General features: G+C 43.3%; 1 protein-coding gene across 6 annotated transcripts in view; it reads right to left on the bottom strand.

Moving 5' to 3' along the window:
* slc12a7b (solute carrier family 12 member 7b) overlaps positions 1–24556 on the bottom strand; it is a 68198-nt gene that overhangs the window by 22988 nt on the left and 20654 nt on the right. For 5 of the 6 annotated variants that reach the window (XM_064331278.1, XM_064331282.1, XM_064331279.1 and 2 more), the window contains exons 2-8: positions 7618–7712; positions 6830–6961; positions 4469–4615; positions 2469–2523; positions 1899–2029; positions 924–1165; positions 19–230 (exon numbers count right to left, since the gene is read on the bottom strand). In XM_064331278.1, coding sequence (XP_064187348.1) covers positions 19–230; positions 924–1165; positions 1899–2029; positions 2469–2523; positions 4469–4615; positions 6830–6961; positions 7618–7712 — 1014 coding nt within the window. Of the gene's footprint in view, positions 1–18; positions 231–923; positions 1166–1898; positions 2030–2468; positions 2524–4468; positions 4616–6829; positions 6962–7617; positions 7713–15546; positions 15799–24556 lie in introns of those variants that run through there. The other variant, XM_064331283.1, reaches the window with a different exon arrangement.

Genomic DNA, 24556 nt, shown 5'->3' with positions numbered 1-24556 from the left:
GTCCCTAACACCTCTCACCGGAGATGACCCCACTCATCAGCCCCGGGATGCCCTGGATCTCGGTCACGTTGTTGGCTTTGAAGTACTCGTTGCAGGTGGCGTTGAGCTCAGGACCGTCGCAGAACAGACGCCACAGCTCCGTGGTGACCGTCATGTTGTCCACCTCCTCCGTCTTGAGGCATTTGTCGAAGTTGTGGTTCTGCAGGGTGCGGTTGCCAAGGAGGCAGATCCTGTGGAGATCACAGTGTGGAACAGAACAAATGGGGGCTTAGGTGTCATCAGTTCCTATTTTCAGCAAATGACTAAATTCATTAAATGTCAGTTTTACATTCATATTGTCTGTTAATTACTTGTTCCTGGTCTTCTGAGAGAATTTGCAAGGCCCTCTGTGTTTTAATTTTGGCAAAAAAGCACTCAAACTGAATAACAGTCACCCCTCCGTATGTGTATAATATGAGTGTATAACTGGTCAGAGGACAACGCTCCTCAAACAAGCGCTTACTAATGATTAACTTTAGCTCGGTACCACACAAAAAGCACAGACTAATGTTCAGTGGAACATTTTAATAAATCCTTTCACTGAGCTCTAATATGTATTTGACTAACACTCACTCGTTTAATCTGACCTGGTGAACTTCTTATTGAGAGTCTAATGAAAATGGATGAAAGATTACATAACGTTCAGATAAGAGCTAAAAGCACCCAGCTTAGCTCTGCTGCTTTTAGTGTGTGTAAGCCCGTGCGTCAGTGTGTGTATGCGCACACTGCAATTGTGCATGTGTACGCATGCATGTGTGTGCACTATGAGTGTGTCTGCGTCTACTCTTGTGTTCGTGGACTGCACCTGCCTGTGTATGTGTGTGAATGCACACCTGAGCGAGTTCACCGTATAAATGTGCGCACACTGAAGGGGCTTGACTCACGGGAAGTCGGGGGGTTCGAAGATGGTCTTGATGACGCCGGCGTAGATGGCCAGAATGGAGAGCACCACGCAGGCCAGGAACACCAAGGCCAGCTTGTTGACGTATTTGACCCCCACAAACACCACCACGGCCATGAAGGCCAGGCAGCAGGTGCCGTACACCCGCATGTTGTTCAGCATGGCCTCCGCCGCAAACTCCTTGTCCTCGGCCTTGAAGATGGCCGCGCTGGGCACTATGTAGGTCTGCGGACGCACAGGGTGAACAGGGCGTGAGTCTGGCGAGGGATGGTGTTTATTTGGGTGGGCTTCCTTCAGAAGCCATTGCGTCAGATCAGATACAGGCTAGATAACTCGGCTTACTGTACGACCATCATTAAAAGATCACGGAACTTAACCCTTCTGTTGTCTCCTTACTGTGCATGCACCCCTTGTCCACAGGGTCAAAAATGACCCACCCTCACCAGACCACCTTTGATAAAGCCTCTTCCCTGAATTTCAGACCCTAAATCTAAATTTTTCATGTAGAAACCTGTCACATGAATAAATTGGTGAATAATAACTACTGGTGAATTTTCCGTAAGAGATGTGTGCTGCTTAACTTAGCTGATTATGACTTCTGATTTCATAACTGCACAGTTAAATAAAGACTCATAAGACAGTCTTAAAATTTAATTAATTTTGGCTGCTGTTGACTCAGGACATGGTCATTTTTGACCTTGAGGACAACAGAAAAGTTAACAGATTCAAATGTAAGTCATTTCATATACCAGAGCCCCTATTTGCCAAACACACTTTGCAGCATTCTTACTTGTAGTGCTTCGTAAGTGAACCGTGTCCCTGCTGCTTACAGAACACAGCTCAATGCATTGAACATATCCGGCCAGGCTTTCAGAGTGTTATTTTATATTTACGTAAACACACTGTATCCATGAACTGCAAAGCGGCAGGATTGTGAAGTCACCGGAGGAAGACTCACCAGAAGGATTTCGATGGTACCCAGTATATACATGGCTCCAGCGAACGTGGTGCCAAGGTAGAAGCACAGCCCCACGGCTCCACCAAACTCTGGACCCAACGACCTTGAGATCATGTAGTAAGACCCGCCAGCTGGGACACAGAGAGAAACACGTTAGCTCTGCTGGGTCGCACAAAATCTGCCAGAGCTCCAGGCACTTCATTACCTACTGCTGGGCCTTGAGTTAGAGACACTGCCCAATCGATCACTTCCTAGCGCATTAGCATCAAACTGTTTTTGCCACAAAGTTTCAGCAAAGGTACCTAAAAGAGCACTGACACCTATTTTGCAGAGATAAACCAGTATTTCAAAAACAACATAGCCATTAAAACTCAAACAATTAAGCAGTTCTTTTGGAGTGGTTTTCCAACCAAATTAAGGATTTGGAGAAATCAGTATGCTGGGTTTAGCCCCAAAACAGAAAGCACGTGCTTCCATAGATAAGCAGTAATAAGATTTTTTATTTTATTTTTTTTAAATAAAAGTAATGTGGAAAAATTGTAAAAAGAAATTTAAAAAATGAAAGCTTACCTGGTACCACGCCATTTGTAGCAATGGCACTCATTGATATTGCAGTCAGCATTGTCTGTGAAATATAATGAAAGCTGTATCATTCAAATTACCCAGTTCCTAAACGGCCGCAAGCTAAAGATGCAAGCATTTACTCAGAAATACAGGCAGGTTTCCCACAATGGGAACCAAAAAGCACATTTAGCACTGCTAAATTAAACAGGGTTTTCAGGAAAGCCAGGGGCAGACAGTAATAACTCCTTTGCGTAAAAACAATGATCCATCCACAACATGTCATCCCAGTGTTTCAGGAAAAGAGCTAAATATTTCCGGGAAACTGGCAAGGACTGCTTATATATTACTGCCAGCGAGCTGCCCTCGAGTCAGCATGCTTTGAATAACTGCAGCAGAGCCAGTCTCCCGCGGCTCCTGGCCACTGCTGCACAGTACTGCAGGCAGGATCAGGACGATCAGGACTAAAGGAAATTGGATTAATTCTGACGAGCGCTTAGTGACTCTACGGAGGGTCTTAGGACGAAGAGAAGGTTGTACATCAGTCTCCCCTGGTCTTTAATGGATGGCCAGGAACCATCAATACTTGTCTAAATTTGTCAGATTAAGAATATGTGAACGAGACTTAACAGGAATGACAGAAATGGGCGCTCCACACCCACCCTGAATTGCATCACTAAAAATATGAAGCATATTGTTCCCACTGACTTCTCCGAATTGACTTGCTCAACAAAAAAATCCTTCCTGTTAAGAACTCACGATGACGGTTGAGCTTCCGTCATCTGATCTGAGCACGGGGACAGCGAATGGATCGATACGTCTGTAGGAAACCGACCTCAGACAGCTTGGGGCCTTCCTGCTAAAAGTCACTCATTCTATTACAGTCATTAACTGCAAAATAGAATGGACACTGTTAAGAGCTCTCTTACATTAACCGCATTAACTACAGAGTTTTGTTCGCCCAAAAAAAAGTAGAACGCAACAGGAGTCGCTCGATCAAGAACAACGTGACAAGGATGCATGCTAAGGGTAGTGCTTGCGCTCTACGGTACGGTATAAATAAGGCCTTGAGTCAAAGGCAAGGCACTTGAGCCCCGGAGATTACACGCATCAAGCTGCCAAGTGCAATCAAAGGAGTGAGTGCCGTCTAAGAAGCATTCCACATTTAGAACTGTGGATTAGCAACTGGGCAACTTTCACCACTTTCACACGCACACAGATCGACAGCAAGCACCCAGCAGGCCTGTGGCAGAGGAAGCTATCAGAGAGCACTCTGGGTAACAGGAATAATGTCAAAGGACGACCCAAGAGCTTTCAAGGCTAAATTGCAGATAGGATATGCAGAGGTGGTAATGCAATGGCACGTTGATTACACTGAGCAAGATAGTGTAAGTGGACAGCAGCTTTTCAACCTCAGTATCTCCACCGTTTCAAAACCAATCTCAATGCCATTTCACAGGTGGACTACAATGACAATGGGCTCACCAAACACTGATTTTGGTATAGTTAAACGTTTGGTATAGCTACAATTACTATATTTTTGGCACCGCCTAAAAATCAGCATAAAGAATTAAACCTTTATTTTCCCGCAAACATAACTCAATTTAAATCCAACAAATCTCATCACAAGACTCCTCATTCTGTCGGTCTTTTTGAAACATGCATGCTTTACTGTATATACAGGACTCTCCCATTCTAGGAGCACTGCTCCAGAAAATTGATGTGTGCTAACTGGAAAAATAACTTAGGAGCACATCTATTAATTGGAATGCATTGGAATGGTACGCTTCTAAATTTATCAACTTAAGAGTACATGTGCTCCTTGGAAAAATGTTAATGTAGAGCCCAGTCATACTTTCGTGGCTGTTAATGCCATTAGGTTTGAATGAGAAAACTGAGGGTGTAAATCACCCCGGAGGGCGAGGAGGGGCAGCGACCAGGTGTGGCAGCCAGGTGCGGCGGCCAGGTGTGGCAGCCCGGTGCGGCGGCCAGGTGCGGCGAGCACTTACGCAGGCGCAGCACATGAAGACGATGGCGAAGGACTCCATGATGCCGGCGGTGCCGACGATCCAGGTGAGACGCAGGAAGAGGATGACGCCCAGGATGTTCTGCAGGCAGGGCAGGTACACTCCGATGAAGGTGCCCATCTGCGGACTCTGTGGAGGCAGGGGAGGAAAAACCCATTCGGAACTTTCACATCACTACACAAATGAAAAATAAGAGAAACGTGGTCCAGTATTACAAGACCCATTTATCGTTTAATGGACTGTAAACACTTCAAACAAGGCACATTTTGTGTGAAGTGCCTATTTCAGAGGGTCTTATAAAGAGAAGGTTCATGTGTCTCTAAGGTAGTTAAGCAAGGAGTTCTATCATCTGGGAGCCTGTACATAAAAATATCACCTAAACCACCTCTTTTCTCTAATCAAGTTTTTTAACACAAAAAGGCCTTTGAGATCCTGTGAAAAGCCCATACAACAAGGGCTCAAGGGCCTGGCAAAAAAGTCTGTGTACAGCACACAGTACTTAAGATTGATGACATTATGATGACACAGGAGAAAATAACGGCTTTTACCGTTATCTGTAGCATCTAATTGCAAGGAAAGGAAGCATAGCAATAATCTTATACTTATTAGAGATAGCACTTTATAGAGCAGAGTGCAATGGCTTCAGGGCCTCGGTTTCCCTCATTAATTCTTTCAATTTATCACACTTGCACTCCCCCGTAATAAGGATTAATCTATCACCTTGATGTGAATGCTAAATAAATCATTATATAAGGCGTGGAATTAATCCACACAATGGTGAAACACACAGTTCTTTTGAGAATTTAGAATGAAAAGCCCAGACAGCGAGACTAGACTGTAGGTGGAAGCAGGACCTATGTGCTGCTTTAAGCACAATCTAACAACAACCTCATCTGCAATAAGAATTTTAATGTGCAAAGACATTCCAGGCACGCCCAATTTACCCAGCTTCTGGGAGAAGTGCGTCAATAGCCTCCACTTTTGAGAGGTCTGATGAATTCCCTGAAGCCGATCAAAGCCTAACTACATCTTTCGGCATTAGCAGACGCTCTATCAGAGCGATTTACCAACTTTTTTTTAATAGTTTCTTGTATCCTTATACAGCGTTAGAACATGCGTAGTACCTTGCTCAAGGTACACGCAGTGTCTTACGGAATCGACTGCCTTCGGGTCAGCTAGTTCTACCTGTGCTAACTCCACCGATACAGCTACTGGCACCCTTTGTTCCGATTTAGACGCTGGGGGATCTCGTTCTTAAACATGGGCCTCTAAGCGAGCCTTACCGTGATGGAGGAAATTGGCAAGAGACCGACATGTCTTACTGTGGCCCTGTGCAGTAGCTTTTATTCTGCCCGGCAACAGCGAGAGTTTCATTTTCATTTCATTTCTCATTCATTTTATTAAAAAAAAAAAAAAAAAAAAACACCAATGAAGAACAGAAAGTGCAAAAGAAGAACTATCCTCTAGAATTGGAATGAATGACACAATTCCCGCAACGTGTTGCCAAAGGCTGTGGCAGTCCACTGTCGGAAGAGTGCTCTTATGTTCTCTGAGAGGAACACTCAAAACAAGGCGGAAACCGTGGGAATGTTACAGCGCACATTTTGGCAGTGACCTCACATGGATGTGCCATTTGAAAAGGTTCTTCATCCCTCACATGGTTCTGCGTAAACAACTTATAATTTCCTGATACATTTTGAAAACATTTGCCACAGGCTAATCTGTAGAAGAGGCAGGCTTAATGTGTGTCTGATTTCTGTTCTCTCAGGATCAGAGTGCGGGGACTGAGACGGAATAAAAACTATAGGGTGAGTGCACAGAGGCCCGTACTCAAAGCAAAGCAGGTGTACGTTTGCATGAGCACCAAAAGGCATATGGCACGCAAAAATGGTGTCCCAGTCAAAAATGGTTACACAATGTGCTTCTGGAGGTTTATCCCACACGACATTGTGTGGGTCATTTTTTTTCTCAAATTCACTGATAAGGTCAGAAATATATTCACTGGTTAGATATCACAGGTTGGCTGAATACTCACTGGTTAGATATCATTGAGTGTAATGTTGATTTCAAGCAGCTCAACTGAAATGTAATGGGAAGTTGCTGGGTACATTTGAATTCAGAGTTGAACTACATTGAACCCTCAGGGCTGACCTACCAAATAAGCACCCTGGTTCAAACCAGTTACACAATGTACCTTTGGAGATTTACCTCCCGCAGCATTGGCTGGGCGGTTTTATCAGGTTTTATCAGAGTATGGTGCCGTACTCATGTTGTTAGATTTCATGCAACGCGATGTCACAATTAAAATGCACTAAAGCGTGCATTTGAATTTTCAGCACCTACTTTGACCGTTTTCTTCTTTGGTCCTTCATCGTCGTCATCCTCCTCGTGTTCAATAACGCCCTGGGTGAGGTTAGTGTAGTTGGCCAGCTTGTTGAGCAGTGACGAGACCATGGGGTTGCTGTCCATCTCTTCCTGTCAACAGAAGAGCCCATCGTACCCTTAAAACTGAGCGACCGCTCGCGTTCAAACACGACCAGCCCGGTTTCCATTTTCAACCGGCATCTCATGCAAGTGCGTGGGGTGTGTACCAGGGACACGGCTCCGGAGCTGAGCAGCCCTTCACATGCTGAAGGCAATTTGGAGGCTAAAAATAAATAAATGGGTTTAAGAATGACTACTCTTAACGCATTCCATTTTTCAGAAATTCGACAGAGAGGCAGAAGCAGACCTCAAACCCTGCAATTCACTTTATTGGTGTGCTTTAATAGGAAGTATTGCATTCATGTGGAAAAAGGGAGAGAGGCAAAATGCATGGTGTATTCTGAGCATGGCACATCCTTCCAACACACAGAGAACAAAACACAGGAAAAGTAGCAGCTTCACAGTCATCCTTTGGCTATTATTAGTTCTAAAACCATTTCATTTGGGGACATTTAGTAGTTGAAAATTCATAGTTTATTATCTTAGTTTTTATTTGTATTTCAGGTAGATCCAATTATTAAGTTTCTTTGTGCAACAAAGAACACACTACAGCACACTGGGTACAATAGTCACAAAAAGATGTAACATTGAAGCAAAGTAATGATTATCAATGAAATCATATATAATAACAATAATTTGAGCTGTACCTCAAAGAGAGCCATGTTCTTCCCATCATAGAGAGTTCCTTTGTCATTGTCTGTGTTGTTGATGAATGGACTGCTCTCCTTTGGGTTGCCATCTCCTGTAAGAACCACAGAAAGAAAGGCCATCGATTCGAGTACAGACCTGCACTGAACAACAAACTATGGTACAACTAGAACATTACCCTTTCTGTGTTTAAAATTACAGATAATATCAGTGCACAGAGCTTCACAAAGGGAATCGTGTCAGAAAATGACAATGAATTCCAGAGTACACAAGAGAGAAAGAAAACATCTGAAAAACAAGTGTTGTGTTATTGCCAACACAGCACAGCTGAGACGTTTGGCTAGAAAACACAAGTGGGAAAGTCTCAGCAACTGCAACATTGTTATTTCCTTCTTAATGTAGCACGTTACCCTAGAAAGGGTGAATTCCAAATTGAAAAAAAAAAAAACTTTTAAATAAATAAAATAAACAATTCTCAAGGCTCCTTTTAGCAACATGAATGTCTGTTGCCATTGTAGTGGTCCAAAATGGATTTAAAGGGAAATTCCACCATAAAACAACATTAACATCATTTCACTGAAGTCATAACTTCTAAAGTTTCTTTTAAAGGCTGGCCAAAGCAAGCTCTGCGCAGAAATAACAACAGTGGCATAGTAAATCTGATGGAGGTATATATCATAATGACACACACCTCTACCCTTGCTCATTTTTGAAGAACTACAATGGGCGAGTAATTTGAATTTTGAGCCTTGCACCTCCCAACCTAGGTGAAGGGGGCGTACACTCGTACATTCTTTACGTGCTTGGCAGGTGCATCTGGAGGATATTTAGCATTCCTAATCACAGGCAGCCATTGCTTTCTCTCACCCTCTTCTTACAGTAGCTGGTAAAAATAAATTCCTCCCTTCGCTGATGTTAAACCCTTGAAATTTGCCAGACTACAGCAAAGTGGCATTTTCTTTTCAGAAGACCTTAAGCACAAAAGTAAACTGAACTGAACACCGTAAACCTAGATTTTCGTTTAATGGCTAGCTTGCTAGCCAGTAACACAAGCCTCTCTCAAAGAACAGCTTCCAGGCCGAGTAGAAACGCATTGCCCCTCCATTCATTAGGAGTGACCACCTGTCACTGCCATTGTCTGACACCTGTCCATAGACTGTAAACGCCTGCCCCATCGTAGTCCATGGTAAAGCCGGAAAATGGGGCATGTGCAGTAGTTTGAGGCTATAGCTCTGCACTCACTAAAAGTACAGCCAGCTTTTAATCAGGAGGACAGCCACTCTTCTGCACATAAAAGAAAAAACCAGGGTGGCATTACCCTTTAAGCCACCATATGGCCTGAGAGATTGAGAACACAGTTCAGAACAAGTGAATCATCCACTGGGCACCGAGGTTTTATTGATTATATACAGTTAATGGATAGATATAATTGGTTAATGGTCAACCGGCAGCTGAAATGCAGGAGCCAGCATGCGCTGGTAGAACCAGCAGGGTTTATTTATGGACATCCTCTCAACCTAATGTATCTTTGCCTGTCTTTGGTAGCCTATAGTTCTTCCCTCTTTTGCAAACCAAAGCAGACCAAACAAACGGTTAAACACTATCAGATTTTGCTAATTTTTTGTGTGCAATTGATTTAGCATAATGTGTTACACACAAAAAATCAGCTCTATGGAACTGGCAGATAAGACAGAGAAACCGCAAGTACCAGACTTGGGAATACTATTTTATTTAACTTTTGCTCTGGAATTCTACTGAAAGCTAGCTCCTGTTGAAAGCTAGCTTTGTGTGATTTTAGTGGAAATACTTCAACTAAAAATAAATTTCTATAACAACTAGACAGCAATAGCTAAAGTTTGTATTAGTCAGCACTCAAGTCACATACAAGATGCACCGCCCCAGGGTAATGCGTAAATTATTATGGTTTTAATAGGAGGTTATACATGAATAGTTCCACACAACATAATACGACATCATACCAAACCTAATTGGGTCCATCACACTAGACCTACAGCAGTACAATGTGCTGAATCCAGGTACACATTATGTAGGCAGCGGTCTAGCAAGAAAATCTGTTCACATAAGTATCTGAATAATTTTGCTGTTGCTATTGATTTGTCAACCTACTCAGGGGCAGTTGAACAACAACAAGCAAAGAAACAAAATAACAGACAAAAACATAATTAGCAGGCATGCTAAGTCAAACTACTAGCTGACTGCAATAACAACAAAGCTAGCTAGTGAGGCTGGTCAGTTTAATTACCAACAATTATAAGGATAGACAGCTTAAACACTGTGACAAAAATTAAATTAAATTAAATTAACTTAATTAATAAAGGGGTAATTACAGTCACTGACTATGAATGTCTCTTGACCAGAGGTGGAAAGTTTAGGGGTCAGAAAGGCATTTGGGTCATCCAGAGTTTAAATAGCCTACTCAAAGCATACACTGGCCCATTATAGCTGTATCCCTCTGATTGATTATCCATTCTTACTTTAAGAGGTTCCCCTTGTTTCAGAGCTATTCCCTGATCTTTCCTAGACTAGGTTTGAATACGCGTTCAAATAATCTCCATATAAATTGCAAAGAATTCCAGAAAAGACCACTGTGGAGGTTCTGCTCCTATTATTTGTCGCTAAATAAACAAGTTTGTCCAGCAGAACCTCAAACCTTCCCCCAGCTGTTATTGACTCCAACATGACCACTGGATGCACCCCTTCTCGGGCCAGGAGTTTGGCACTTCCTACACTCTCACCTTACCACTCGCAAGTAATCGGACTCCCCTCTTTCACAGCCTCAGGTTATTCCAAGTCCTTTGGCACCGCACTGCCTAACCTCAGATCTTTAGCTGGATAACCTGGAAATTTTCCCACTTTTTCTGAACCCCCAGCGATCTCTGCTCTTTCAGATTACAGTTAGTCCCCATGGCAACATTCCAAAGTTCCCGTGGTTGGAACGCCAGTAGCGCCTTTAGCGCTCCTAGTGGTCATTAACATTGACGTTCAATCTGTCTGCAGCTGAACTGATTCACAGGAGAACATTCTGGCACCAAACTGTGACCTGAGATGGGGGCCCTCCACTGTGGTGTACTGGTTCTCGTTGATCTCAGAAAGCAGATGATTCAACAGAGCAGCTTGTTGCTAATGTTCATTTGCCAACAACGCTACACTATATCCCCCAAGCCTAAAAAAAAGAAAAAAAAAATGTCTATCATCTACAACAACCAATATACCCTCCTGAGTGTAGCACATTCAGGTTCTTGCTGCTTGTGATCTCTGACTTTGTCTGTACCTGTAACTTTCACTGCTGTCTTCATCTGGCATAGAGTGGAATAAGAAGCTTCCTGCCTAAGCAGCGTGGTAATTATGTTACGTGGAAAATCAGTCAGAGTGCCCTTGTGCGAAGTAATTTAAAAGACTATCATCAGTGAACAGAGTGTTTACACGCATGGAGGAATCAAATGAATTCAGTTACAAACGTATCAGATCTTCTCCAGCAGGACAGCCGTCACAGTAAAAGCCCTGATGGGGAAAGGCCGTTGGCGGCAGTGAACTTTCAGGTAGTCACCCCCACCAGTTACACCAAATCCTCTTTGAATCGGGGGGATAATTCTGTGATCCACGCCGACTCCTGTGTCTAATTCTGGCTCAGAGTGCATTATGATTTGGGTGCAACGTGCAACGTGAGGCGGCTGAATGAGGATTTACTGCCTAAAACAGCCCTCGGGCAAAAGTCCCCGAGTTAATATGCGTGTCTCTATGGTGGAGGCGAAGAGCTGACATGTTGCATAGGTCAATCCCCGGTTACCAAGGTGAAATCAAATTTTTGCTTAGCCCTGGTCCTTTTTTTGGATTTTGAAAAGCTATTGGTGGCTGCAGTGGGCGGTGGTGAAATCTGTACAGCTACGGTACGGTAACAGCAGGATTAGCCAATGAGCCATCTGATTGGACAGGAACGATGAAATATTCCTCAGAACAAACATAGGATCTAAACATGTTATAGCTGCCATTTCAAAGGTAATGAATTCAACCTATTTTAGCCAGGCTTATCCTTCTAAATTAAACAAATTTAAACTATTTTAGCAAAGCCACCCAACAGCCGAGAAGCAGGTGATCTTTGCACAGTGACCATTTGCCGAATAAGCATGTCTTGTCATAAAGCAAAATCTTGCAGTGTAAGGATCGCAGTACATATATTTGCATTCTAAGACATCACAATTGGATTAACATTGGATTCAAGTGTAGGACAAAACATTCAGCATGTGTGCGAAAAAGCCAAACAGTAATGACTCAGTCATGACTTCTGCACTTTGCTCTATGAGAGAGAAACACTTGAGTTGTCTGGTAAGCATGTGGGGGGGGGGGGGGGTGGCAGGAGGATGATGGTGAAAGCAGGAGGTCATGAAATGTACTCCCATGATATGCAGTCTACTTGAATATACAAGGGATAAGACTGTGACCTAGTTTGCGCGCATCATCGTTAGCGTCATGCGAGCCTGTTGGGCCGTTTCCAAGTTACTGGAAAAGAGGCTTTGTCGCGCCCATCGAGAGTCACAGCGGACACCGAAGGCGGAGGGCCACGGCGGGCAGAGTAACCCTGAGCGCCTGTGGGGTCAGCACAGGCCACGTGGCTCGGGCTGCTTGTCTGTTGACACGGCGATGTGCGCGTCCTTCCTGCGTCGAGTTCGCAAAGCCAGATGCTTTGGAAGAATGTGTGAGATTCTCTGCATTCTTCTGCAAATCCATGCCCTGCACACACGCAGGCCAAGGCCAGTCCAATGACAAGCACGTATCTCTGTCCAAGCGCATGGCGGGGCCCCGTAGCCTGATATCGAATCTAGGGGCCCACTGTTTTTAGCAGTCCTGCTTGCTCTATCGTCGCTGCCCGGGGATGAGAAGCTGGAGTTGTCTAGGATGACAGTGCCTCATCGCTGATTGACAATCCCTGCTGGTGGATGGGGCGCCTGCGAGTCCATAGGCTGAGGTGAACATTTAGGGCCCTATTTACTAAGACCTTTAGCATGCACGAAACCTTTTAGCACACGCAAAACTAATAACACGACCAATGATTGGTGCAAAACAAATACCACAACCAATCACTGCAGTCACTTGTCATGTTATTGGTTTTGCACGTGCTAAAAAGTTTTGCACATGCTAAAGGGCTTAGTAAATAGGGTCCTCAGTGTCTTCCTTTTACTCATTTCTTTGTGAGCCCGACATGTGAATAGTGGCACGATAAGAAACGGTGGTGTCTTGTCTGCTCTCTCCCAAATCTCCCGAGGTGCCGATATACAAAAACACAAACACTTGCGCAAGCCAAACTTTCCCCAAATGGAAAAAAAGGGGAAAAGCATAAGACATAAAAACAAACACATATCCAAATGGCTGAGATCAAGCCACTTGTGGTATTTTTGCTATAAATAACAAAGAAAATTCAGAGGAAGAGACAATCATCTCTCTCAAAGGACTCCATCTACTGGACGCACTAATCTTATTAGTCAAACATCATGTTGGCAGCAGATAGCTAGCCAAAAAAGGAATCGGCAAGTTAAGGAGCTAAATGCCACTACTTTTTTTTCCTCCAAATTTTTACATTTAAACATGCGGAAATTGGCTACGCCATTTTAACAGACGTTTTTAAAGGCTGAAAAACTAGCAAATTCCTCGTAGAGGAAAAACGTGTCAATGCCAAATGCAAGCAAGTCAATGCTTTCAATACTGTGTGCTTATTTAAAGAATTAACTTTGGGTTGCAGTACATTAATCAGAATCTACTGACCCACCCACTAATCTAAAATGACTAAATCAATACAAAATTCAGTCTTCAATGAACAACATACCCAATTCTAACCACAGGTGCTAACACATGCATGCACTCACTCCCATACACACATACAAGTGCAAAAATATCTAACAAGATCCTCAGTTAATCCTATCAGTGTGCGAGCTGGGCTTCAGTGAATTTTTTTACAAAGACAATGCATTTGAAGGGATGTTGTCAATCTCCAAATCACCAGTTAAAACAAGTTCTGTGAAACAGTTGCGCTTCAATAAATGGATTCAACAAACGATCAGTGTTGCTGGCATGAAGATACCTTCACTCCAATAGCTGTTTGCATGTGCTGAGAATGCATAGTATCCACTTTCACTAGCATTGGCACAATAAGCAAGCTTCAAATAACACACACTGGCAATAATAACTTGAATTCAAACCACTAATTGACTGTTTTTAATCAATTTGTTTGAACGCACACCCCGCTTTCCCCATCCAGCTTGTTTACAGTAGCGGCTGTACTGAAATACTGACACAGCAGAGTGCATTATGTAATGAATGATGGTGGTAGAGGGAAAAAAAGCATACAAATTTATCCAAACTTCAACTTAAAATAAATTATATTTAAAAATCACAGCGCGCCAGCACTTTTGTCTATTTAACTACGAAATCAAGATTTATTGTATATATATATTTAAAGATTCAATCCATTCCTGTACTATCCTGTTCTTTCACTGGTGTTTGTTGAGGCTGATGTGGTCCGCCACAGTCCTGGTTCCTTACAGAGTGCCTGGCCTGCCTCTGTTGATGAATGAGTGCAGCTGTGGAGACCGTCCCATGAACAGATACTGTGCCGCACGCAGGGACATCAACTGACCTACAGCACCAGCTGTTACAATAGGCTGTGCGGTGAAAATAAAACACAAAGCATCTGGAGAAGGCTTCCCACCGAAATTCTAAAGAGTAATCAGGTCACTGGCTGCAAAAAACGCCTTTTCCCATACCATTCTGCCGACTCTAAGCACAACGCACACTGTCCTTAAATGCATAATGCACTTAAACGCACTTCAAACACTGCGTACATAAAACCACGAAGCTGTGAACAAAAATAAAGAACCAAAAACACTCTTTCCTAAAAACTACACTCAAACATTTGATCCCTGGCTTGGGAACCCATAGCTACATCAGTAAAACAACAAATGGTACATGTGTGGTATCAATAATGCTTGAGACATATGACAACAGACTGTGAAAAGGTTTATCTCCTAGAGATTTAAAAAAATACTGGCTCTGAATCTTTTTAGTCAATTAACATTGATAAGTTAACAGATAGGGCAGCTGGAGAACTCTGATCACTGTACAGTTTAGATAATGGAGATGAATAAGACAACGTTATAAAGTAGAAAGAATGAACATCAAGGAATGTCACCTTGCAGGTTTGTTTGCCTGCCTATGCCTAATTATATTCTCATAAGAACAAAATGTTTGTTCCAAATATTTTAGCAAACTACAAAAGATGTCCAGCACACTACGCCTACTGTTTTTCAAAAAAAAAAAAAAAGATAGCTTTCATACAACTACACTGTTTCATACAACTATGCAGGGTTATACTGTGCTCCTGGCTACAATAAAATCTTATGAGAAACACAAACAAGAAAAGTAATTCAACTCAACTGCACGCAATCACTCTTATCAAACGACAAAACAAACATGAAGCTAATCTCCAGAATCATAAATGGAGATTCAGATGTGGACCTGCGAGCTGTGTGAAAGCATCAGATAACACGCTAATGAAGAGGCCACGCATCTCAGTCTCTATGGCAATAAACGGCCACGCGCTCTATTTATAACCGCTAAGCTCCAGCAGGGGCAGATCTGTAAGCTGCCTAGCGCACCTATGTTGGGCGCGCGGCTGACGGGGAGATGGAACTCTCGCTCCAATCCCTTCATCTAACACTCCGCTAGTCAGGGCGCAGGGCGCCCGGCAGACCAGGTAAAGCAAAAAGCACAGGCGCCGAAACGCCACCTCAGCCCCCCCGAGAGCCCGGGGGCGACGCTGGCGTCCCCTCCGCAGCGGGACCGGCTCCAGCCCGGACGGGGAGGATAAGTTCCGGCGGGTTGTGTGAAAAGCGGTAGGTATCCCTCGGTCCACTCACCCAGGTGCGAGCAGTGCTCCAGCTCCATGGCGAGGAGGGGAGGGGGAGCCGGGAGGGTGGGGGAAGTTGGGGGCCCTGGTTTCCTGCGCTGCGGGGTCCGGGCGGAGGCCCTGCCGGAATAGGGGGGGGGGGTCCCAGGTGCGATGCGAAGCTGCTCTGTGCCGCGCCGACGCTGCTCTGCTCTGCGCTGCGGTGCGCTCTGGGGATCAGCCGCTCTGACACTGAGCGAGGCGGCAGCGCGGCATCAGCCCCTGAGCTCCTGATCCCTGACCATCGCCACTCACAGAGGAGGAGGAGGAGGAGGAGGAGGGTCCAGAGCGCAGACACAAACGCACGGGATCACGTGTCCACGCGCAGCAGCGCTGCGGGATGCGCGACGTTCTCACGACGCAGGGACGGCGTACTCCCAACCCCCCCCCCACGCTCCCTCCCCACACTCCCTCCCGCGCTCCTCGAGTTGCGGAAACACGCCAAACACCCTCCTGCAGCTGCCTTCTCATGACTCAGAAACCGCCAGCTTGCAAACACGCTTCTGCCTCAGAATGAAACTGAAATCGGGACATTCTGAAAAACAGCCATCCCAGCTTCATCCAAATCAGACCAAAATATTTGTCTTTCCATAAAAGAAAAAAGTTTGATATATAAATAATTCAGTGTTATAATCGGTCTATACATAATGAACAGAATTAGCATAATATGCAAATAACTTGTATTCATATCAGTCTGCAGGCCCACACTATGCTAGAACATAGCCTACATGAAGCGACACCCCAAGATACACGCATCCATCATGCCTCTTTCCCTAGGTAAGTTCATGCTAAAAACTTTTGGGTACCTGTGTCTATAATATTAAAAAAATCATAGAGTACAGGGATTTGGTGATGCAGACACAAGACAAATCCAGCTTTGGTCTATAATTGTTTCTGAAAAGGGAGCATTGTGAATGGAGAATTTTTTAATATTTTATTTCTTATTAAGATTTTCGTGAGCGAGAAGTCAATGTATGTCAATGAGATAGAGACGCTTGGTATGCCGGTAGCTATGGCGATAGCTTTCTATAAACCCCCGGTGAACTGTAGAGTAAAGTTTATTCCAGTGAATCAGCTGCATTCCAATCAAAGAACTTCTCATTTGGTGCATTCTTGTGACTGAAGTGCAGGCAAATTTGTCTGTGTTGAGGACCAGCTAGAACCAGTTTCTACTGGAGCCAGACTGGGACGGTATAAGGCATACTTCTGGTCTGGGAAAAGTTTTGTCCCACAGAGATGCAGGGAATGCAATTACTAAAAGCCAAATGAGCACTCCCAGGGCGTGGAGCTGTGCGGCACAACACAGACCACAGAATATCTACCTAAAACAATGCAGGAATCGTGAGACACCACACAGGACAGAACGTTCTGGACAGAAGCCACTTGGCCACTTGTATTACTTGGCCATCTCAAAGGCCAAGTAAAACAATTCACTCATACACTACATGAAATACTGCAGGTGATACACTACTGTGCCAGCCATGAGGAGTATTACTATTACTGTATAATAAGCATCAGATTTTAAATGATCCACTTTAAAAATCTGATGTTAACTGATCATAATTGACTTGCGGTCTTCATATAAATCTATCCACAATTATTTTATATTTTTTGTTCAAATCATAAATTTAGCTATATATCACATAACACTGAATGGTCATAATGTTTAAAGCATCCTTTCTAACCAGCAACAAAAAACCCACACCAAAACACAGACATATCTCACTGGCTACTTCTACTGATGGCAAAACCAGTGCACCTACTGCAGAACCCGGTGTCGCCACAGGTAGTCAAGCAACACTCTCAAATTTACAGTACAATGCTGTATACACGAGTACAGCCTTTATAGACTTAATCAAGTTATTTAGCAGAACAGAGGAGTACATGAGAGCTAAGGGTCTGAGTTCAACCCCACATTACTACACCATTGCATAATTAATTATACTGCGCTATAACGTCCTTTACAAAAACTTCCACTGTTTAAAATCCTTATTGGAACGTATGTGTTCGTCTAAATTTAAGGAGGTAAAATATCAAATTATACAAACCCTGCTAAGAATTTAGCAAAAAGTAAGATTGTTTGGAGAGTAATGTTCATCTGGGATTTACATCCAGGACCTTTGACACAACATGAAAATCATAACACACAAACAAAGAGCCAATTAATCATCTCTGAGAAATCTCTACAATGGGTTTCAAAAGCTTTAATCTGCAACAACACTATTACATTAGCTATGAGTGTAACACTGCATGTCTTTATTATTATCTCCTATGTCAAGAAACACAACAGTAATAAAACCAAGCTGGGTGATCATGTGCCAGGGAAAAACTGACCAGGCAGCAACTGTTGTACACCGGAATTCTCAATTTACTTAAATGGAATGTGACTTGATTTTTTTTAACCTAGCAGAAATCCCCGCATTGGCACATGTTAAAAAGCATGTAAGGCCACAGCTCTTATGAAGATCAAGAGCTGACACCTTGTAGAGGATTCAGTGAACAGAAAATAGGCATATGAACTGAATAACATCACAGTGAATGGTAGTGGACTTCCCTCAAGCCTAGTCCAAGCAACATCAACACAGACCACTGCCATCTTGAGAGAGCTTCCATTACGGGACTTGAGGTGCCCCGCCCACGTACTGCACTTGAACACTGTGGAGGCGAAGACAAGCCAAGAGACCCAGCAGACAGGCTCAAGCAGAAGGGCCAGCAAAGCTGAAGCCTTGCTCACTATTCATTAATCACCCCTATAATAGCATGTGAACAGGGCGGTAATCACATAACCAGATTAGTGCAATCCTGTCCTTTTTATAAAGCACGCAGCAAAGGGAGATACAGGTGGGGACAGGAGAAGGTTCCTCCTAAGAAATAGCAACACAATATGGTCGTGGAGATAGAGGGCTTCATACACAGTTAAAAAATTTGAACATTGTGGGAAAAAAAAGAGTTCACCTTTTGAATAAACTGAGAAGTACCCTAAAATATTTGATCGCCAATTGACTCTTCCCCTTTTTGGCTGGTTGAGTTGAATTCATATCAACTGTAATGCTCTCCAGCGCTGCAATGAGTGCGGACAATTATTCTAAGTGATATCCTTACAGGTTACAAACTCTTGCTCAGGGTTTCCTCAACCAAACTGAAATCAAAGCGATTCAACAGCTGGGACTCAACTGAACCCTGCCAACCTGACTGACCCACCTCTTACTTAAACTACAAACACAACGTTTTGTCTGGGAGGCGAACGTTTACACTATGTGTTCACAAATAGTCTTGAAACCGCTGATCCTCTGTCCTTCTTCGTCTGGGGATTCATGTTGAAGCTCAGAGGAGACTTGGCCTATTTCAGGGTCCAGCACGTGTAAATGGATCTTAAGTCATGCAAGTCACGCTGGATGAGGGTGTCAGCAAGAATGTAATTTTAAAAATGTAGTGACACCGAGGTCGTAGTTCTTTGCGATGCAGCGGACCAGGATTCCTTCATGTAAACACGCGGTTGATTATGTAACGGGGAGGAACAGGACAGTGAGGAGGTGGAGGTCAGCCAGGAGGGCTGGTCTTAGAGGCTCAGAGGTGCTTTAAGGAATCTGACACTCCTCACTGTCCTGAGGGCTGAACAGCTCCTAACACTGCACACAGGGAGACACACACACACGCACGCACGCGCGTGCGCACACACAAAGTAACACACTCAAACAGACAAGTACGTAGACACTGAAAAAGACGCTTAAAGTACAAATACAGACAGACTAACAGCCTGCAGCCCTCGCCACCATGGATCCCACAGCCAAACCAGGCTTCCCTCAGCTGAAATGAATACAGACACTGACTCCCCCTCCGAAGGCACATGCTGGCATGGATCGCTTACCAATATGGCCCACAAGAAGCTGCTCAGTGCTGCGTTAATGAAAAAAATGACCACTATCAAAGAGGACGAGTGGTAATTTGCGTTTCCCATTCAGAGCGGTCTTCTCCATTCGTCTAGTCTCTTTTCAGATTTGTTTTCCTCTATCGACATGAAGTGGTCATGTAGAATGGAAAAGGACAGTTCATGCCACATAAGATCAGAGGCAGCGGGGCGCTCTTTCTTTTATGGCTTTTGTTCACCATATTATGCGTGATGTTGCTATGGCCACAAGGTATAATAGCGATACTGGTTACCCTAAACACAAAGGACTATGTTAACATAATTTCATATCGTCTAGAAAAGGCATGTAAGATAATATTTGGGGGTCATGTCGGTATCGCCAATAATAGTTGAAAATAACCATATTCATACTAAGATTATGGAAGATGTGATGGTCCGATGGGACAACCCATCATACATACCCGAGGGGGGTGGCACATTTCATGCGCCGCTGATGCTGTGAATTTCATTAAAATGTAAGCTGTGTGTGTTTCAGCCGGTGTTGAATGTGGAGAGCAGAAAAAATTAGCTGTAGAACAAGCTGTTCTCTATGTAATGTTGTTCTCTAAAACTAAGCTACAGGGATTGGTTACATGCTCTCTGCTTAATGATAAAGTAAGCAAATAAAATTTGTTTACGTTTTTCTTCATAAGTTGTCTGACCTCGGTGCTCATCTACTTCTACCATGAATGTGGAAACTTTTAGCCAATAGGGCCAGGCAAATACTGGTCATTAATATCACCCCAGAATTTCCATATCACACATAGTCTAGACACTCACTCATTCATATGGGAGGACTGTTGATATAAAATACGATAAAAATATATACCTTACCCTTCGGATTTTTAAACAATTCTGCAACCACTTGGACTCATTCACATGGCAAATTCAAAGGCATAGTACAAATTCTCAGTGTGTAAAATTCATATAATTCACAATGCAATGATTCAGAGACAAACAAACTCTTCTTAAGCTTCATAATATCTCAGCAAAACGTACTCAACCTGGCAGCCGAAAACAAGATGATAAAATTGCAGTAACAGTATAGCTAGTTAGCATCTTTACAGCATCTGCAAACAGCAAATGGAATTCACCAAAAGTGTAACCATTATCTCATACAAAACTCTGCCATCTTCACTTAGTGAACTGACAACTACTGTCACTACGAGCCCCACTTCCTTTAGAACAAAAACCCGATGGCAAAACATTCTACAAGACACAGGAACCGCTAAAAGGAAGAGGGTATTCCAGTTGTGTAAATGCGCACTGTAAAGCCTGGGAAACTAGTTCTGCACACTCAGTTGTGTAATGTGTGTGATCCCTGCTAAGTCACAGTTATCCCATGACAGCGACACGGCCTTGACTCAAACAGAGGGGGAGGGGCAAACTTCTTCATTCTGTCCCACTCACACTCGGTTCCCATTTCCAAAAGATCTGAGACAAAAGAACAAAAGTAAAAAAAGAAGTAAAAAGAAGAATGAAAGGACACCAGGGGCCTTGAACAAATATGACCAAACTATACCCACATAAGCAGTATCTCCAAAATATTTTTGAATGCATCAGAAAAAATATGAAGCCATCTTAGGTCAAAAATACTACATCAGTTTTTAAAGGGAACACAGGGCGGGGAAAAAAAAGTCTTGGCATTACTGCTTTCAGCATGTTCAACCTCACATGATGATGACTAATGTCAAATCAACATGTAGGTCTAGGTGAGAACAAACAGAAAGGCCACTGGTTAATCAGCTACCAGTCAAATTCATGCCAGCAACGTAAGGCACAACATGTACAGGGCTGCACTCCAGAAAGATCAGTGTACTCACTCAAATACTTCATATCTGTGTGCAAACCTACTTAGCCAGTAACACCACAGATATGTAGCACATTAAGGGATCATTAAGGCCTATCTGATTGAAAGAAATATGACACTGTCGTCACAAATAGTTAGCATGATACATTTAGTGATAATTGATATCACAATAAAACAGACTCAGTTTACATGAAATAGATAAATAGGCTAAATAAAGCAAGTGCTCTAACTAGACTGTAATTTGAGTTTGAAGGATGCTAGGTTTCAGATGCAGATATGACATAGCTTGGCGTCAGGAAACGTGTGCAGCAGAGATAGCTCGCTGAGAGGCGAACAGCAGGCGCTCTGGATGGCTGTATTAGGGAGAAGAGATGAGAGGGAAAGGGAAGGCTAGTCCCCGCTCTCCCAGAAGGTGTCACTGTCAGATAGTAATGCTCGCTGACATGTGTGAACTGAACCTGCTGTAAGAGGGTAACGTCTCACTGGTGGTGAACGCACATGCATTCAACGTATGTTTTTAAAATCCCACTCTCTCCCTCCCTCCAGAAAACCTGGTCCAATGTGACTGAGACTTTCCATATTCAAAATTTTGCTTTGGGAAAAATGACTGTTGTTTTTCTCCATTTAGCTATATTCTGTGAAAAACATTTACAGTACAGTAAATGATTGCATAACATATGCGCATGTTATATTTAACAAGCTGCCAACACGACTGGTTTTCATTCATTTTCTCTTGCACTTAAAATATGTTTGAGGACACTGGGTCATTGGTGAGCCTGTCACAACGTACCGATGGGATTCATAGGGTTAACACAACACTGACTGTGGCCTTGTGGCTAATGCTGAAAAAACTGATAAGCAAATATTATCATATGACCAAAATACAACTATAAACATTTTTTAATCAATTCAGACTAAACTAAAAACTAAACTTAGACTAAACCCAAACCAAAATTCCCCTGAAGTATCACTGAGAATAAACCGTATACAGAGAATCCTTAATTGCCACAGACTGTGGTTGTGCTATTACCCTCAGTTACCTTTTCAGAGCATAATGCACACATCCAAAATTTTTGCACTGTGGCCAGGTCAATAGTTGAATATAACAGAAAAAAATTCTGTTGAACGCACAGATGCACACACTACAATGTGCAATTAATTGGCTGAACACTGGAGAACATTTTTAGTCACCTAAAGATAATTTCCTATGACTGCCCTCCATTGTGCTATGAAGACAAAAGTGGACAGGCAGTGATAGTTATAGTGGAAGGTGATAGTGCTGTGACTGTGCAGTGCTTTCAGACCACTTCAGGACCATAAAGCGGTTAATTATAGCTGTATTTTGTAGAAGAGAATAATCAAACCACTTGTTTTAACTCGAGATCGGCGCTGAAGAAGCCTTCTCAAAAATGAGCCAGCTGCTGTGAACGTCACACCATGTCAAGCACTGGACCTCCACTGCAATCCCCACAGCATATCGTGAGAGCGCAGTACCCACTATGTGCCCCACTCTGGGGTTTCATATTCAAGGTTTTCAAAGCAGCCAAAAACATTGCACACAAAAGGGTGGAAGCAGCAGCAGGCGCACCCATTGTGTAGGGAAGTGAAAGGCTAACCGGAGTGTGGTCTCTCGCTTTCTCACTCAGCCTCTCCCTGTGACCCTGCTGGGTGTGTGGGACCGCTGAGTAAGACGGTCTACAGAGAGACATAAAAGTCCTCCTCTCTGAGCTGGCCGGAGCCTTCTGAGGTTAAGATTCTGAGCTGTGCACTGCTCTCCTGAAGAACCTCAGCCTGAGTGAATTAGCAATGGAGTCCGTAATTCCAACTGCAACGACGCATTCCTTTCACATTCCAAAGAAATGGCTAGGACACGGATGCGGGTGGTATACAATGGATCAATTTCTACGGGACTACAACTTTGAGCACGCCAGCCTCGCACACAGTAGGGTGGATTCAAACGGACATGCTGAGAAGATGATTAATGCTGGGCAGAACCACTGGTCACTAATTCCTCTCGAAGGAGAGCCAGAGAGCAGGAGGTAAGAGTGCAGGTATGAGAGCGGGAAGTGTGTGGAGGCTCTTATCTTCTGGTCCACACTGCAGGGCTGCTGGAGGGGAGAAGGAAGGAGAAGAGAGGTTCTGGTTGTAAGGCAGGAAACAGGAAGTGCTGTGAGAGGGCAGTATTTCTGAGGACACACTCACTTCAGTTCCAAGCCCTCAGTAATGCTTGACCTTAAAAGCAAAGTGTGCCGCGTCCTTCCAAATGCATTAGAGTCTTTTTAAGGTCCCTTTAAAGCTGCCTCCAATTATTAGCAAAATTCATTCATATTATTTTCATCTTATTATTTTCACTGCGGCTTGGTTACACTGTCATTTTCCACTCTCATAACCCATTTTCCTTAATTTTTTTAAGTGCATTGATAAGAGTGCTTCGAGTGGTGCTAGTGAGAACTTTGCAGGAAAAAGCACTCAACTAATTTCTATTTTTATTACATGTCCCTCTTTCTTTGAAAAAGCCTCATGCATCCACCTTGTTAATAAGTTATGCACAGCCCAGCAAGTAAACTTGTTGGAAGCGGACAGCCGTGCAGTCACCTTAACTCAGTTATACACAGCCAAGCTGCCCGTAAGACATTTCGGTTTTGGCAATGGCCAGAAATTACGCTGTGTAAAGAATAATAACAATTAAATTGTGCTAGTGCAGACAACAGACGACGGCGCAAAACGGACATAATGTCGCACAGTTGTCAAGTGAAAAGATGCACCAGGTGGTAGTCTGCATTACGGTGAAGAGTAGCCAATGTGTTCTCCTAAACTGATAACAGATGTTACAGTGTTGAGCAGGGCCTATAAGTACAACCGAGCAGTCCAACTAGGACAAAGGCAAAAATCAGTTATACAGATGTATTTAAAAAAACGTTATTTATGGAACAAAATCCATATAAAAACACTGACTAATTCTAAAAAGTTTAAATCTGTATTTCTTGTGCATGATTTACCACTTTGTATATTGTGTAGCAAGCATTCATAAGGAAGTCATCATTCTCTTGGCTATATAGTTCCCTCTCACTGTGTCAAAACATAAAATTCTGATATTATTGGAATCACTTTCCAACACAAACAGCAGCACATACCATCCGATTAAAACTCTGAAATCTGGACAGAGGAGATTCATACATTATTTGCACTGTTTAAGTAAACAAAATGAACACGTATCTCAAACACAGCCATTAGTGTAAACAGAAGAGCATCAGGTGTAGATAC

This window comes from Anguilla rostrata, chromosome 4 (genome assembly GCF_018555375.3).
Source record: "Anguilla rostrata isolate EN2019 chromosome 4, ASM1855537v3, whole genome shotgun sequence".
Taxonomy (NCBI): domain Eukaryota; kingdom Metazoa; phylum Chordata; class Actinopteri; order Anguilliformes; family Anguillidae; genus Anguilla; species Anguilla rostrata.
Note: the sequence above shows the minus strand (reverse complement) of the source record. Positions and strands in the feature narration are given on the sequence as shown.